The sequence below is a fragment of the Corvus moneduloides genome, chromosome 23 (assembly GCF_009650955.1).
Source record: "Corvus moneduloides isolate bCorMon1 chromosome 23, bCorMon1.pri, whole genome shotgun sequence".
NCBI lineage: Eukaryota > Metazoa > Chordata > Aves > Passeriformes > Corvidae > Corvus > Corvus moneduloides.
The window spans coordinates 3,741,522-3,757,951 of NC_045498.1; the positions used below are offsets into that span (position 1 = coordinate 3,741,522).

At 51.2% G+C, this 16,430-nt stretch overlaps 1 protein-coding gene across 1 annotated transcript in view; it reads left to right on the forward strand.

Moving 5' to 3' along the window:
* The window catches only part of GRIK3 (glutamate ionotropic receptor kainate type subunit 3), a 105,461-nt gene that overhangs the window by 62,555 nt on the left and 26,476 nt on the right, over window positions 1-16,430 (forward strand). The window contains exons 5-9 of the mRNA XM_032132384.1: window positions 2,339-2,392; window positions 6,162-6,335; window positions 8,129-8,272; window positions 11,010-11,117; window positions 14,722-14,835. Coding sequence (XP_031988275.1) covers window positions 2,339-2,392; window positions 6,162-6,335; window positions 8,129-8,272; window positions 11,010-11,117; window positions 14,722-14,835 — 594 coding nt within the window. The remainder of the gene's footprint in view (window positions 1-2,338; window positions 2,393-6,161; window positions 6,336-8,128; window positions 8,273-11,009; window positions 11,118-14,721; window positions 14,836-16,430) is intronic.

Here is a 16,430-nt window from a genome sequence, read left to right on the forward strand (position 1 = left end):
CCAGCCAGCTCTGCAGACATTTGGCTGGACAGAGTCGAGTCTCTTGGCTCTGCTGCCACCCCCATGCAGCCTCGTGGATGGCAACAAGGTTCTCACAAGACTTGTGCTAAAATTTCCACTCCTTCACAGTGATTTTCATTGCACATCTTCAGATAACACAGAAGATTTGAGCACCTACAGCCTGTGCTGGCTGAGGCACTTCTGACTGAGCAGTGCACACACCATCATGCCAGTCAGGAACTTGCTCCCCAGGGATTCAAGGTTCCATGCTCCCACAGCACACCTCTGATCATTTGGGCAGGTTTTTTTTAACTGGAGTAGTAAATTAGTAATCCATGAGTAACACCACATGAGCTGGCACAACTGTACAGATGACGCTGTCAAGTACTGCTCTAGCCTGGGTCCCTTGGAGTGACCAGACATCAAACCATTCATTATTTTGCCCTCTTGGAAAGCAAATCATATAGAAACCTATCAGAGAGTGAGTCCTGCTTGTGAGGCTTTCCCATTCTACCCCAGATTCTTCAGCCTTGCTCAGTTTTGGTGCCTTGTTATCACTCCGGGTCTGTTCCCAGGCTTCCCCGCACTGTCCCAAGCAGCCGCTGTGCTCCGCAGGGCACAGCTGTGCCTGTCAGCTCCTGCTCTCATCCTGGCCACTGCCTGTGGCTTATCCACCTGGAGGATCATTTATTCATTTCCCCACAAACCCAGATGCATCCTGCCCCAGGCTGCCAGTGCTGGGAAGCTGGAGCTTCCTTCTGGCAGTGTGTCTGGGCTCCTCAGCTATGGCCAGAATGATCCAGCTGTAGAATCTGAAGCGGGGTCTCATTATTTGCTCCAGATTGGCTTCCCATCACTAACTGATGCTTCGCATACTGAGGTACCACTCCCTGCTTCAGCTCTTTGAACCAGGGTGTGCAGGAGGGAGGGAGCTACACTGCAGCCCCCTGGATCCACTGACCAGGCAGGGATTGGGGAACAGGATGGTGAATGGCCACAGGGACAGCCCCAGTCTTTCTAAAAGCTACTTCCAGAGCAGGAAACCTGGGGTGAAATCACACTCCAGAGTCAAAATATCTAGGCTTGCAATCCAGACCCTTTCCTTTTTGCTGTTTTTTTCACATCTCACTTCTTTTCAGACTGTCACTTCCTTCCTCGGAGGTAAATTCCGCCCTAGTAATTTTAGCAAAAAAACCAAGGGAAGCAAACATTTCCTGGGGGGACTTGAAGTCGCTTTCCCATCAGTGGGGATTCTAAAGTGCTCTTGCATGTGTTTTCTCCAGAAAACATGCTCACACAGTCAGCATCCCAGCCAAACCCACGGGAGTCTTCCTCTCACCAGCCACCAGCTTCAAGGTGACCTTTCTCATAGACTGAAATGTTCTCCCCCATGTTGTGTGGGGCCCGGACATGGTCATCCAGCCAAGAGCCCTTCAGCCCATGGTTGTTCTCTGAAAGAGCTTCCAGGACAGTCTGCTCTCTCCAGTGCTCACTTATGCAAATCCCAGCAATCTGCAGAAGGCCTCCTCCGTGCAGGGGCTGGCAGAGAATCTCAAGCTGTGCTGTCCAAGGGCCCTCTGGACCATGATCTCCAAAAGCTGAGGGACGGGGTATTCCCACTCCCCATCCTTGTGCCTACACCTTCACTGACCCACTTCTAAACCAGGCCCTAAGTTAGGATCTGAGTGTTGTGCCCAGGAAGGAGGGACAGAGGCAGGAGCTCCATGTACTCACTGCACAAATGGGATTGAAGGTGGGGATGCAGAGGCTCAGAATCACACGTGTCAGGAATCAAAACCCTTTCAGCTGGCTTCCTGGCCATTACACGGATGTGTAACTATAAGAACAGGCTATTTATGGTCAGTCTGCACAGGTTTATGTGAGGCTGCTCATTTAGTACTGGAGAAGGAAAGGTGACCCCCTTTCTCACAGCTGTGCCAACAGAGCCTGTGGCCCTGGAGGATCCTGCGGCCCGGGAGGATCCTGCATTGTCACATGCATCCATGAGCATGGAGAAGTGCCACCATCCTGGCACACCCAGGGACAACCCGTGTCACCCAGAGATGCCACCAGCCCTCATGGCAGCTGGATACTGAGGCTTTGCCACTGTTTCAGAACAGCTTGAGGACCACAGCGCAGCTCAGCGCAGCACTTGAGCACGTGCCTCTTGCTGACAAAGCATGGCTTAACTGTTCCATGAGATCAATCCTCAATCCAGTCCCAGTGCTTCCGGGTCTCTCCTGCCACATTCACCTATGAGCTCTGAGTTTTATGTTGCATGGCTGTTGTTATATTCTTGTATCCACTTTACTAACCTCTTTTCCCTACTCTCCTTAAGGCTATGGCAATGGGGATGATGACAGAATATTACCACTTCATCTTCACCACTCTGGTAAGTATCTGTCTTTGGACACACCTTGTACACTCCTGATGGGGGGTGGAATGTGAGGGGGCAGCTGGAGCGGGAGGGTGGGACTGGTCTGATCCTGGAGTGCATGGCACCGTGATGGGGTGGGAAACGCAAGGAAATGGGAGATCTGGGACCCTACCAGAAGGAGAGAGCAGGGCTGGACTTTGCTGCAGGTCAGGGTCAGAGCCCAGTGACCTTGGACAGGTCACTCCTTTGGAATGCACAGATGTGGGTTCTGGTTTTACTTTCCCTTCCAGTCATTTTGATTTCAGTGCAGCTCCCCACGCACTGACAATGAGCACAGGGAGAGTGCAAGGCTGCAGCCTCCACCCAGGATTTGGTGGGACCCCAATACAGCAGGAGCTGGGGATGAGCCCCCAGAAACCCCTCTGCAGCCAGGAGCAGCCCTGCTGTGATCCAAGCTTCAGTCCTGAAGGTTTATTTTGCAGGAAGGGAACTCAGCCTGACATTAACTCCCCTCTGTTAAGCATGGGCCAGTTCCTCTCTGACTCTGAGAGGCATTTGGCTTTCCTGGCAGGGTCACTTTTGTCTCCATTTAAGATGCTATTGTCTACTCTACTGTTGAATTTTGTGTGATTTTGAAAATCCAATTTATCTTTTTGCCTTTAGGAAAGAAACAGACTAAACTAACCCTTAAAAACTACAAAATTTATTTTTCAAATGCAAAAGACATTTTAATTACCCCTGCTGCCATTATCTATTCCAGGCAGCTTTAAGCATTTCCCAGATAACCTCCTATTAATCAGCCCCAGCTGAGCCTGGAGTACATTTCATGTGTAGGTACAGCCTGGAGGTGGGAAAAGAGGAATTATAATAAATTAATAGATAAGCAATCACAATTAATGCCACTTTCCTGAAATAACAGTTATATCATGGGAAAGATATTTTAATCTGTCATTCCTTAAGGCAATGTTTTCCTAGCTTGCAATGCCTGTGCTTCAGCTTCCCCAGTACGAGACCCATGGGGTGCTAATGAATTAGTCTATTATGTTATACTGAATGTTTCTAAAAGGTCCCCAGTCAATACTGAGCACAGTGTATCAACACTTGGCATGAAATGCTTCAACATTTTGCTAGGCAGCACGACTACAGTTCACTGACTCCAGCATGAAGAGCCCTATCAGCCTGTTCCACCACAGGAGGAGGACGGGGAGGAGCAGGAGGAGGATCTCTGATGAGCCCTGGTCTCTGTCACGTGCAGATTTTACACCCAAAGCCCCTGCAGGGAGAAGCCCAGAACTCCACTTTTCTGGGGCTGTCTCAGCAGTCTGTAAAATGGGGCTTTGCAGACACAGCCAATGCCCCCCTGCCAGATCCCGGGGCAGAGCTGTGGGGACACCTCACCCGCAGGCAGCAACAGGGATGCCCTTCCTGGACACCCACCTTCCCAGCTTCCCACTGAGGATGCACTGAGGATCAGTCCTCAGCATTGCTGCCACCACCGAGGAGCCCGAGCTGGGCGAACTGGAGATGGGGGAGAGCGTCACAGAAACACCGAGAGTAAAATAAAGGGTGGAGGGGAGAATTAATCTGCAGTACAGAAAATAATGAGTGAAAGGGAATGTAGATGAGGTGGAAAATAGAACCAGATGTTTCAATTTGTGGCTGTGCAGGAGCAGAAAATCCAGAAGAAACTGATCTGATGATTCTCATCCACACCTCCCCACATCCTGACACTCAGCTGGTATTCTGAATTATCCTCTGATTCCAGGAGGTGATAAATCAGGCTGCAGCTGAGATTTAAACTGGAACCAAGGGGGGGACCTGATGAGAGGTTGGTTTCTATAGGAACTTGGTGAAAGGAAGGGTCAGTGGGGAGCAGCAGGGCAGGGACAGCACCCAAAATACTGGTGGGATCTGAGAGGTGGCCAGGGCTGGTGGTTTGACAGATGGGCAACAGAGACCATGGGGTCTGGAGCTTGGGGGATGTGATTTGTCATATATGGTCACATTCTGAGGGGGAAATCATCAGCTTTTGCAACAAAAAATTATTTCCTCACAACAGTTTCTGGGATACAAACTGAAATGTCTGATTAAAAATGAATCTTGAAAAAACAGATCCATTCCAGCAGGTCAGGCACAGAACTGCTGTCCCCCCTCACAGCCAGAGACATGAGCACCTGTCTGAGGTCAAACCACTGTTACTTGCCCTTAACTCCCTTAAGTCATTCAAAAGTCAACATTGTGGACTGGTTTTCCCAATGCCCTTTAACAGAACATGCAGGTTTGCACTTGCAATTTTTCAGGGGAAAAAAAAACCAACCCAAAACCCCAAGCCCCGACCTCCATTGTAGGGTGATTAATGATTTGGTCCCTGCTGCACCTGCAGATTTGAGCACTGCATCCATCAGCAGTGAGCTCTGGGGCTGCAGCGGCTGGGGCCAGGCTTATGGAAAAGATCAAACCCCCAAAGCTTATTAAACCAAAACAGCCGTAAGAACCCTCACTCCCTCATGGAGAATGATGTCTCAGTTGCTGGCAAGTGCTGCTGTTGTTTTGCTTTGCTTAGGGCAGCCTGTGTGGACTTCGCCAGCCCTCCGTGGGCAGATGGGTGCTGTAGCTGGGTGGCCCCACAGTGTAGCTGTGTCCCAGCAGCACAGCCCTATCACACAGCACAGACCAGCCCCAGCACAGCCACAGCCACAGCATCTCATACCATATTGAACCTCTTTTTGATAAGCCCTTGTGATAAGCAATGAATGCCACATATGCACCCCACGCTCTGCTGCAGAAGACTTGTGGTGTTGCCTTTCCGCCTCCCCACATTTATACTGCCATGAAACACTTGCAGAAGTTGTTCAGGATAAACTGATTAAATATGTCCCATCCAACAAATGGTTCCCATTAACCAAGGCACCCCTGGCTGCCATCTTACTGCACTCCCTCACTCACCCCCTTGGGTGAGCTGCCTGGCTTTGGGGAGCAGATCAGCTGCCACATGCTCCTGACATGCTGTCTAACCCCAAACTACTCAGACTTGTTCCTGAGCCCTGAAGCTGATATTCAGACATGTGGAAAGCCAAGAGCTGCACCACAGCAGTGCTGCCCCAGTGCCCCCCAGTACCCCCAGTGCCCCTCGCTGTCTGCTAAGTGATGCTCGCAGGCTGGCAGCCAGCAGGGCTGAGCACTGCCTGGCTCTGGTTTTTACATCATATAAAGGGCACCCTCATTCATCTGCAGACTGTGTAGGCTGGTCGGAATGTCAAGAAATGCGTCTTAGTTCCTCTTTGATAGTCTGCAAATTGGTGTTTTGCATTCAGAGTGACTCTGTCATCCGCAGCACCCTGTGGGCCTCAGCACTCCCAGCAAATCCTCCATGGAAAGGCCCATGGGAGCTTCAGACACAGAAACTCTGCCTTGTCCCCCCTCCCTGGGTTGCAAGTCTCTTTTTTCAGGGTCAGAGGCAGTGATTCTGGTTTTCTCCCCACAATCCACTCGCCTCTTTCATGCAGAGACCAAGTTCTTTGGCTCTTTGGTAGGAGTTCCCTCCTGCTGCGTGTGGGGGAACCTGCACATACGGCACCCAAATTCCACCAACACCTACAGGCCTCTGCAAGCAGCGACTGACGGCAACAGACAGCACAATCCTCTGAATTCCTGAGGGATATGTCCTCCCTCCCACCTCCTGCAGGCTCTGCTGTCTCACTCCAAACACAGACATGAAGCGATGCAGAAAACTCAAACAAAACAAAGCTAAACAAAATGTTTAAACCGGTTTCTCTCTTTTAAGGATCTTTATGCATTAGACCTAGAACCATATCGCTACTCTGGGGTGAACCTGACCGGCTTCCGGATCCTCAACGTGGAGAACCCGTACGTGTCCTCCATCATTGAGAAGTGGTCCATGGAGCGGCTGCAGTCGGCGCCCAAGGCAGAGCTGGGGCTTCTCGATGGTGTGATGATGGTACGGGCAATTCAAACAGGGCACAGGGGTCTGGGAAGCAGAGCAGGGTGGTAAGGAGGGCAGGAACAGTCATTAAGGCCTAAATGTTACTTTTATTGGTTCTTGTACCAGTAACACCTCATCCCAGGTATCTGCCCTGAGGTATTTTCTTGCATTCTTTAATAACTGTCCTTCAAAGTCTGGGGTGAAGCCCACACCCCACTGCTGTGGTAATGCTCCTGCTCAGGCCCAGCTGCCAACAGATTTGCCACCAGACAAGGCAGGTAGCCAGGACCTGTCCCAAAGGGCTCCAGCTGCCCCCGAGAGCAGTGCGACACCAGCTCCCTGGGCTGGGAGCACAGCACATGGCCAGGCTGGGCCAGGCACTTTGCCAAGATTGATGCAGGGAGAAAGCGCCAAAGCAATGCCCAAAGATGAGCTGTGCTGCAGCTCTGATGACTCCTTTTAGGGTCTGATGGCAGCTCTGCTCTGCTGAGTTACTGCTCAGAAGGTACAGCACCTGCTCGCCCATCTGTCTTCCCTGCGAGGCTGTCTCCGACCCCCGGAATTGCTGACTGGCTCCCTACTTCCCTCTCCTTTGGATCTGCCAGAACCAGCCCTGCAAAGTGGCAAAGCCTCCCAGACTTTCACCTTGAAATGGCTCCTCAGATTCCTCCTGTTGTTTTAGTTGTTAGAGGAGAGACCCCCATTCTCCTGCAGGCTCCTGCCTCTCCCCAGGCTGCCCACGGCTGAGCCCTCCTGTGCCTGCAGCAGCACTGCCTCTGCTCCCGGCCCCTCTTTGCTTTCTCAGAGGCATCCTGCCTTGGATTTCTGTTTGCCAGGTGTCTGTCCAGTGGGGCCCTGGACTCAGCTGGGCATTACAGTCTGTAATTCACCATGAAATTGCTTGGACATATCCTTGCCTCCCCTTTCCCCCAGCCCCACACTCACAAACCTGTCCCTGCTGAGGTCCATACCCACCCACGGATGCAGGTGGGGCTCCTGCTCTTCATGCTTGGTCGATGAGGGAAGGGAAGGTCACAGGGATGGCTGCCAGTGCTGGAGGATTTTCTCCATGGCTACGTCCTGTTAGATGTTTGCTCAGTTATTTGCTGTATTATTTTGTTTTATTGTGGTTTATTACGCTGCTGCTACACTCGCATCTGTTTTGTGGCTCTGTGAAGCCAGCAAATAATGTATTTTCACTAGGAGGTCTTACCACATCAGAGTGAAAAATAAATCACATTCTCTTGATCCGTGTTTGGAGGTGAGATGGGGCATCTCAAATTGAATCTAAAATCATCACATTATATGGAGAAAAAAAAGTTCTCCCTAGGTCAGATCACTGAAATGCTGGAATATGTCACAAAGCCATGAGGTCCTGATTTTGGTGACAGTTTGGGTCATTTTTGGAAAATTGTGTGCCCACAAACATCTCTGTTTCTTATTTTCCCATGTAAAAAATAGTGTGGAAAATATGTTCTCATATAGTTGTTTTTTTTACACTCAGACAAAACAGACTCAACAAGAAAACTCTGTTACTACCTTCTACATTTAGAAGTCGCTGCCTCCCTCTTTGACACCACAGCAGGAAATGTGCAAGAAACAACCCGAAGAGTTAATCAGAGACAAATGACACTTCCAGAATCGCTGATTTTAGACAGAACCCCGAGCTTTTGGTCTAAAGAGCCAAGGGATGATCAGCAGGGAACACGGACAGAGAAACCCTGGGGCTGGCAGGGGGTGACACAGAGGGGGTTCCACCTTTTCCTACGACACCCCACGGCCACCAACGCTGTTCCCCTTCCCTTTAGACAGACGCTGCCCTGTTGTACGACGCGGTGCACGTGGTGTCCGTCTGCTACCAGCGCGCGCCGCAGATGACCGTGAACTCCCTGCAGTGCCACCGGCACAAGGCCTGGAGGTTCGGCGCCCGCTTCATGAACTTCATAAAAGAGGTAAAAGCGTGATTTTTTGACCATAAATGTTCCCCAGGAGGAGCAGCACAGCTGGTGGGGTGCCAGAGGCAAGTGGTGGAGGCTTGGCAGGTCCAGGGTTAGAAAACATACCCTTGCACGGGTGGGTACAACTGGATGGAAGCACAGACATGCACCAGGCTGCCGAGTGCACCCAGAAAGGAAAAATCACGCCTTTGTCCTCAAAATAACACCTGTGCAGCCATGCCAAAACATCCCTGAGGAGCTGAAACCTCCCATGTGTCTCTGAGACTGGCTCTGGCCTCTCCAAGCAGCTGGACCACTCCGTCCAAGGCTGTTCCATACCTGAGCAACAGCCATTTGTCTTCTATTGAAGCAGTTTTTGGGGTCCACAAAGGGCATTCAGTGCCTCTGAACCCCACGGTTGAGCTGGGGCTGTCCCTGCCCGAGTGCCAGGGAATGGCATTGGCCGAGGGAGGGGTTCAGCAGGTGGGGGCCAGGGATTGAAGGGCCAGCTTCTCTCCCTCTATGATTCCAGGCATTACCATTTCTCTGTTCAGCCCATGGAATTGTTTATTGGCTTAATGCCCCGAGTTGGCTCAGAGCAGGGTATCAGCAGCAGTGGGCACTCCAAGAGAGCACAGCACAAGGACCAGCCCTCCCAATGAGCCCCCAGCATACACCCCTGCACCCACACCTCGGGTTTTGCTCTGTCTGCAAAAAGGAGTCCTTGCCCATGGAAAAATGAAAGCAGAGCTGCAGGGAGACACTGCAAACCCTGCCACAGCCGTATTTGTGACAAACCTCTTATCTGCAAGTCATGGAATTGGCTGCCGTGCTGGTCACTTGACTGGGCCATGTTCAAAGGTTGGGTATGAAATCCCCAAAGTTTTCAAACTGAAGAGTGGAGCACGTTGCTAATTGATACTGTGGTCTGTGCTGCTGTGTCACCTGCTGACCCCAGCAGATCCATCCATGACGTGAGATTGTGCCCACCTGGCACTGCCCGAGCTGCATGGAGCACACGGATCCACGGGAGGAGAACGGGACCGTGGTTTCCATTGCAGACAGAGAATGAACTTTTCTCTCAGTATGCACTGAGGACCGAATCTCTCCCCTCTCTGCCTCTCTCTCCTTTCGCATGCTTTGTTCCCTTCTGCAGAGCACCAGCTGGTTGCCAAAACAGAGTGTACACAATTTGTTTGGTTGGCACCTTTTGCAAATCACCCTGCGCCTCACACTCCAGCCCTGCCTGTTGTTTTCCTCTCTTGGCACCGTGTCAGCCCGTTGCAGGGATCGGCTTCCTCCGTGCTGCCACCGGAACGGAGGAATTGCTCTCTCCAAGCTCCGGTAAACTCAGAGCAGCGCGGGGGACGCGCTGTGCCCCGGCCGAGCTCCCGCAGTGCGCGGTGCTCGCAGCGCAGCTGAGCTCGCTCCGGCTGCGCACCTCAAACACGCCGTGTGTTCCCTGGCTCCCGGGGGCTCCGCGGGCTGCGCGTCCCACAGGCAAACCACCTGCACGCCCAAATGAGCAAACACGAGCCTTCCCAGGACTCCAGGGCGGCGAGGCTGGGAGCAGGCTGTCGCTGCTCCTCGGGAATTAATGAGGGAGAGCCAGAGGAGCGTATTTACCGGGAGAAATGCCAGTTATTCCCCCTGAGAATACATTATGCCACCTTGATCACACTGGAGTATTTCAAGCTCTCCCACCCATAAAGGAAACACGTTTTCCCGTGAGCAGCCTGCACGGAGCTGCTCAGGGGAGAGACCCCGAGGCCCAGCTCCCCACTGCTGGGATGTGATTGCTGAGCAGCAAACTGTGGCAGCAGCCTGGCGTTCCTACGGGAGCATCCTCCTCAGGAGGATGCTACAGCACATCCAGCACCGCCCCCAGGCATCGGACACCTCGCTGTCCCCCAGCTCCTGCTCTGCTGACACAGAGCACCTGGCACTGGGGGTTCTATCACCTCCTAAATCAGAGACATTCATTCTAGGCGTGCTGCAAAGCGAACAATGGGAAAGAAACAGAATCACAGAGTAATTTTTGTGGAATTGAATTTAGGCATCTTTACCCCAAGCTCCTGCTCCTGGTCCCAGTCAGGCCGGGCTGTTAAGGACCTCAGTCAGCCAAGCACTGAAAATCTCTGGGAACAGGATGTCCCCAGTCGCAGTGGGCACCTGCCCCATCCTTATGCTGCCAAAAACTGAAGTGAGGCACCAGTAGCATGTGCCCCCAGACTCCTGTGCCTGTTTCCAGACCTCAGACCTTGCTTGCACAGACACGTTCTTGGCCTCTTCTGCTCCACTTTGCATCTGGAAGGACAGAAGGAAGCACTCCCAGCGTTTAAGCTTCCACACACCTTGGAAGCACAGCAAGTTCATGCACTAAGGGATTACTTCTGACCGGAGTGTCCCAGTCCCGGCTCCCTGCAGCTGGCGTTTATCAGCACTACAAGGATAAATGCAGCACACAAGGATGCCATGATAAATGCAAGTCGTTTTCTACTGAGTCATCATGTCCTGCAACAGCTGGTGAACACAAAGGTGTGAACAGAAATTGTAGCAAGGACTGCAAGGCAGTTAAGGAAATCTCCAGCTCTGTCTGCGGTCTGAGCAGTGACGGAGGAATTATTAATTAATCAGGCTCTTTAGGGAGAAAGAACCAGCATAAGGACTAATTAAAAGAACATACAGTGGAGGGCAAAAGATTATTTATGATACTAAGTAACAGCCCTGCTACTTTTTCTCCCTTCCACAGGCCCAATGGGAGGGATTAACGGGACGAATCGTCTTTAATAAAACCAGTGGTTTACGGACAGATTTTGATTTGGATATCATCAGTCTCAAAGAAGACGGCCTTGAAAAGGTAAGTAGGGTTTGTCTTATCTGCATGTGGCTAGGATAATGCTGGTGCTCAGCAACAGAGAAATGGCTGGTGTTGTATTGATTCCAGGTTTCTGGGGTTTATATAAAAGGATATTCACTTTGTGGGATTTCTCAGATCCTTTTCCATGCTCAACCATGACTCACTCGCCCTGAAGCCAGTGCGTGGGATTACAGATTGCAGAAGTGCTTGTGGCACTTTCCTGGGATAGTGGAGGCAAAAGAAACTTTCTGAACATCCATTAACCCCTCCCTGCCCTGAACAGGCAGGAATTACGCCTGTCCCACTCTCTCTCGCTGGCCTGGCTCACAAACCCTCAGTTCTTCCCCAAGGAGACCATAGCTCTAGAGATCATCATCTGGTGTCATTTCCCATTATGAAATTGCCCAAGGCTTGGGAATGGCCCCAGTTTATTACAGCCTGGATTTCGCAGGAGGATGCACTGGGTATTTTTTTTATTATCTAAGGGACAATAAGGAAAAAAGAAAAGTGTAGTCTTGCCTGGCTGGCTGAGGGTGTCATGAGGGTGAAGGGCAGGAAGGCTGCAGCCTTGGGTCCTCAAAATTGGTGCAGAACTCCTCTGGGCACAGTAAAACCATGCTAATGTGCAAATCTGATCCCAGGTGTGCCTGGGGACTTAATTTCCTTCTCTTCAATTACTTAAAAAAAACAAATATAAAATAAAAAGGCAACATGCACAGCTTCAAAGCCCTTAGAACACAGGTTTCAAGGTGAGATCGGTTGGTGACAGAGCAGCGAGTGGCCGGAACACAGGGAGTTGTGATTTCCAAGAAGTTCTGTGATTCCGACTACTCTGTGAGCAGCTCTGTGTCCCTGTTCTGCTACAGGTGTCTATCACCTGTACAGGAGGAATTTGGCAGGGCAGCAAGGCCCTTTCTAGAGCAGAGTCTGCTTTCCGACAGGTACAAGGTGCCTGTGGCAGCCGGGCACGGTGCTGGGTCTGTGCCTCTGGGCGGGGGGACAGGTTCTGAGCCCGCAGGACACCCGGCTGGCAGCAGGGAGGGATTTCAATTACCTGTGCATGGCCCGAGAGCACAGGCGACTTGTCCAGGGAGTTAATCACTCGGCACAGGGAGGCAGCCCCAGGGCTGGAGGCAGCCATGGATCAATCCTCCATTTGGAGGGGACGGATCCTGCACCATGAGGCTCCCGGGACCCACCAGCCTGTGCCCCATCCCCCTTCCTCACCGTTTGTTTTTCCTGGGCTTTGAAATGAATGGCTGCCACACTTCCCCACCGCAGCAGCAGCTTGGTGCCTCAGGTAACACAGCTCAAGGTCACCACAGCCCTCTCCTGCTGAGGAGGTTTTGGTGTCACATACGGAAAAAAGAAACCATTTCAAATCAACCCAGTGACCTTCAGTCTCGCTGCGATTGAGAAAGGAGGCAGGACGGGGCTGGGGAAGATGCTGCTGCCTCGCAAGAACTGAGCAGGAGCTGGCCTTTGTAGCCTTATTTTTTTACAAAATATTTTGTTTACAGAGTCTAACCCAAAAATAACAACACGTCTTTTTGAAGTCCAACAGCACCGACACACTGCTGGAGAGCTGTGTTGGTCAGGTAATAGAAAACGTGCCAGCCTTTGATACCATGTGAATCCAAATGTTTAAGCAGAGCCGCAGTATCCCCTGTCAAACCAACACCCCTCAGGTGTGCTGAGCAGAGCTGGCACCAGCTGGAGTTATTGCAGTCCTCTGTCACATCAAGCCCACTGGAAGCTGCCAAACCTCGACACAAACCCCATCAACTTTTGTCTCCAATAATTCAGAGATTTCACAGTTCTCACTATTATTTTTCTGAAAGCTTCGTGTCAGCTCCAGAGGGGTTTTAAAGTATCGATGTCAAATCTCTGTTGAAGCTGGAATTCTGTCAATAGTTAATCTGAACTAACAAAACGCCCAACTACAAACAAATCCCAGCCGGATTGTGCATTATGTATCACAGCTTATGTTTGTTGAGCTTTAGGATTGAACCCCTGATCCTCATACCTCCTGGATGTTCCAGGGATTACAGGAGTATTACCAAATCCTAATTACATATAGTTTGACTATCTGACTCACACAGTTCTCTTAACGCACTTTTTCCTTTTTCTTCCTTTTTTAATATTTTAAACTGATTAATTCAGTCTTAAGTGCCATGCATTTAATTTTCTTAAAGAAAACGTAGCAAGACAGAAGTGATTGGGGCTGCACTGCAGCAAGTTGGGGCCTCTTGGACTTGGTTTTTTCCCATCCACAGTAATAATAATTTTTGACATTGCAGCTGTTGTGTGATCCAAGGCAGAGTTGGGGGATTGCTTCGGTTTTACCTGAAATATTTAAAACCTTTCACAAAGTTCATGGAAACTCTTCTAGAATTTATGACAATTTTTTTGCCAGGCAGCATTGCTCATTACAAAGTCTCTTTTTGGGGATGCAGTAAAACCAAGTTCTCCCCTTGGACTGCTGAAGAGGCTGAAGAATCTTAAAAACAGCAATAAATAAAAGATGGGAAGCTGCTGTCTCCCCAGTGGATTGAGCTGGCTGCCTTTGGCTTCTCTCCATGTCCCACCTTGCAGTTTGACCCTACAGATGGATTGTTCTGTTCCCATTTCCAGGTGGGGTTTGTTTTTTTCTTGCTGTCAGGCTGGCTCCATGGCCACCCTGCTCCATTTGCTGGCAGCACTCCCATATTCCTCCAGCTTTCCTGACATTTTATCTCACTGTCACAGTCCTTTAGCCACTCCTGCCTTCAAAGTTTGTCCCAAAGCCTCCCCTGCACCGTGGAGATCAGGTTAACAGGCTTAGCCTCGCCCAGATGACTTCCTTAAATAGAGACATGTTTTACCATTTCTGGATCAATAGACTTCTTTAAAGTCTAATAATTTATAAAATTTAACAGCTTGAGAAAACAGAGCGCCTGAAATGGAGCTGATGTGCCTGTGCCATGCCTGGAAAGGGCTGCTGCCACCAACTCCTCCAGGTTTGCAGCTACGATTGAGACCCCCATTGCAGGGATTTCCCAAAGGGGGGCCCAGGGCCCTGCCAAGAGATGTGTTAGAAACCTTCAGCTGATTTGCCACGGCACAGGGAGCAGGAATGGTCCCTACCAGGGATCTGCAGGGCTGTTAGAGTCATTTTTAGTCCTCCCCACTAAAGCAAATTGGCAGGGAAATAGAAAAGAAAGAGAATGGACTCAGATTTGTGGTTATTTTTCTTTTGTTGTGCTTTATCCTTGCCCAGATTTGACTCTTTAGTGTGGTTTGAGTGTTGCTCTATACAGCGCCTTTGCAAACTGTTCATGCATTCAGCCCCTAAATTCCAGTCCCTGCAGTTTCATCCATTGCAGCAGCACAGGGACTGTGGAACATGTGCCACGGGAGTGACCTGCAGCTGAAGGGTTAATGCAGATTACATGGTAATTCCAGTTTTGCTGCTGTTTACTGCAAACAAAAGAAGGAAGTTCCCTTTTCCAGGCCCGTAGGATGCTGGGAGCAAGTGAGGAATGCAAGGTAGGGATTAAGGAATGCAGGTAGGGATTGAGGAGTTCGAGATGGGGGTTCACTGTGTTGGTTTGCTTCATTTCAGGTTGGAGCATGGAGCCCTTCCGATGGTTTGAACATCACGGAAATCTCCAAAGGACGAGGGCCCAACGTCACGGACTCACTGAGCAACAGATCTCTAATTGTCACCACAGTGCTGGTAGGAGACTGCCAGCCTGTCACCGTCCTTCCCCCTCGAACCCCAGGGATATCCAATATCTCTGAAAGCTCACAGCACCCCAGTGCAGATCTGCTGGGAGAGGCCCTGCACGCGGGCAGGGCTCATGGCGCACCCAATCCCCATGTCCCTGCACATAGGTGACCTGCAACATCCCTGATGCCTCCGCCCCTCAGCAGGCTGCCAGCCCCCACGTGGTGGCCAGCAAGGCTGGCACAGGCCAGTGGGAACCACGGGTGCTATCCTGGCCAAGCTCCTCCACTTCAGCTGCCCCTGTCCCACTCGGGCGCCTGCCCTGCCCAGGAAGCTGCTGCTCGTCCTGGCTGAGCTCTTCTGCTTCCTCTGCCCAGCCAGGTCCCTGTCCCTTGTCCATCCCTGCATGCTGGAGAGTCCTCCTCCGCCCATCCCTACATGCCCGAGGGCCCATCCCCTGCTGATCCCTGCATGCTGGGGGTCTGTCCCTTGTCGATCGATCCCTGCATGCCAGAGGGCACAGGGGGCTTGCACGTGCTGATCTCCAGGACAGCCCCATGTCACCGTGCCCCCAGTGCCCGGGCAGGCAGGGCCACAGCAGTGGGCACTCAGCTGGCCAGCACTGCCCACCTCAGGTAAGAGTGTTCTTGGTACCAAAGAGAATACCAAGAGCAACCAGAGCCCCTGGCTCAGCTGTGACACTGTCTGTCTGCCCCCTCCTGGGCATGTATTTCTGAAATCCCCGGTCATCATCCCCTGATGCCGTCATCCAGCTCCGCTCCCAAGTGCCACGCTGTATTTTGTTCTCCTGCTCACTCCTGGATCTGACAGCGGGTGTTGGATCTCAGTGAGTTTTTATTGACTAGTTCATGACTGGTGGCATTGATTCCTGCACGGCTGTTACGCAGCACGGGCGTGGCACCGGGAAGCAACAAAACACATCAGCTCTTGGCCAACCTGCCCAAATCTGGACCTGAGTTATGGGCTTGCCTAGGGATATTTTCCGGCCCTTTTGTGTTCCATGTTTTCAGGGAATGTAAAAGGGCCAGCTGGGGATGCATTCCCCAGTCTGGAGCAGTGTGAAGCCTTGTGATGTCCTTCCCTTCCCAAAAGGATGTAACTTGATGTAGTGAGGATTTGTATCATAAAAGGAATGGGACCAAGGTGCCCAGAGGGGAACAGAGGAAGGGAACTCTTGGTCTAGGGCAGGAGAAGGGCTGGAACCAAAGGTCTTGTATCCCTCAGCAAGGGGTTAGCAGGGTGGAAGCAGAACATAAGCCAAAGACAGATGATGCTGCAGCTTTCCATGCAAATCAGCCACTCCTCCTACTGAACTTCCCATCCACCACATGGCATTTTTTCCCATGAAACATTTCCATGGCTGTGGAATTGTCTGGGTCCAGGCCATGGTACCTACCATACCTCAAAGGCCAGGGCATAATGCAAAACGATGGAGCCAGGAGGGCACTGTCAGCCATCTGCCTTTGACAGGATTTTTTCAAGCAGCATTTCCATCTCATGCTCTGCAAGCACGTACAAATTACATAAGGCACAGGGTGATATCAGTTCCCATTAATTGTGCCACTCCATGGGCCTGCACACGT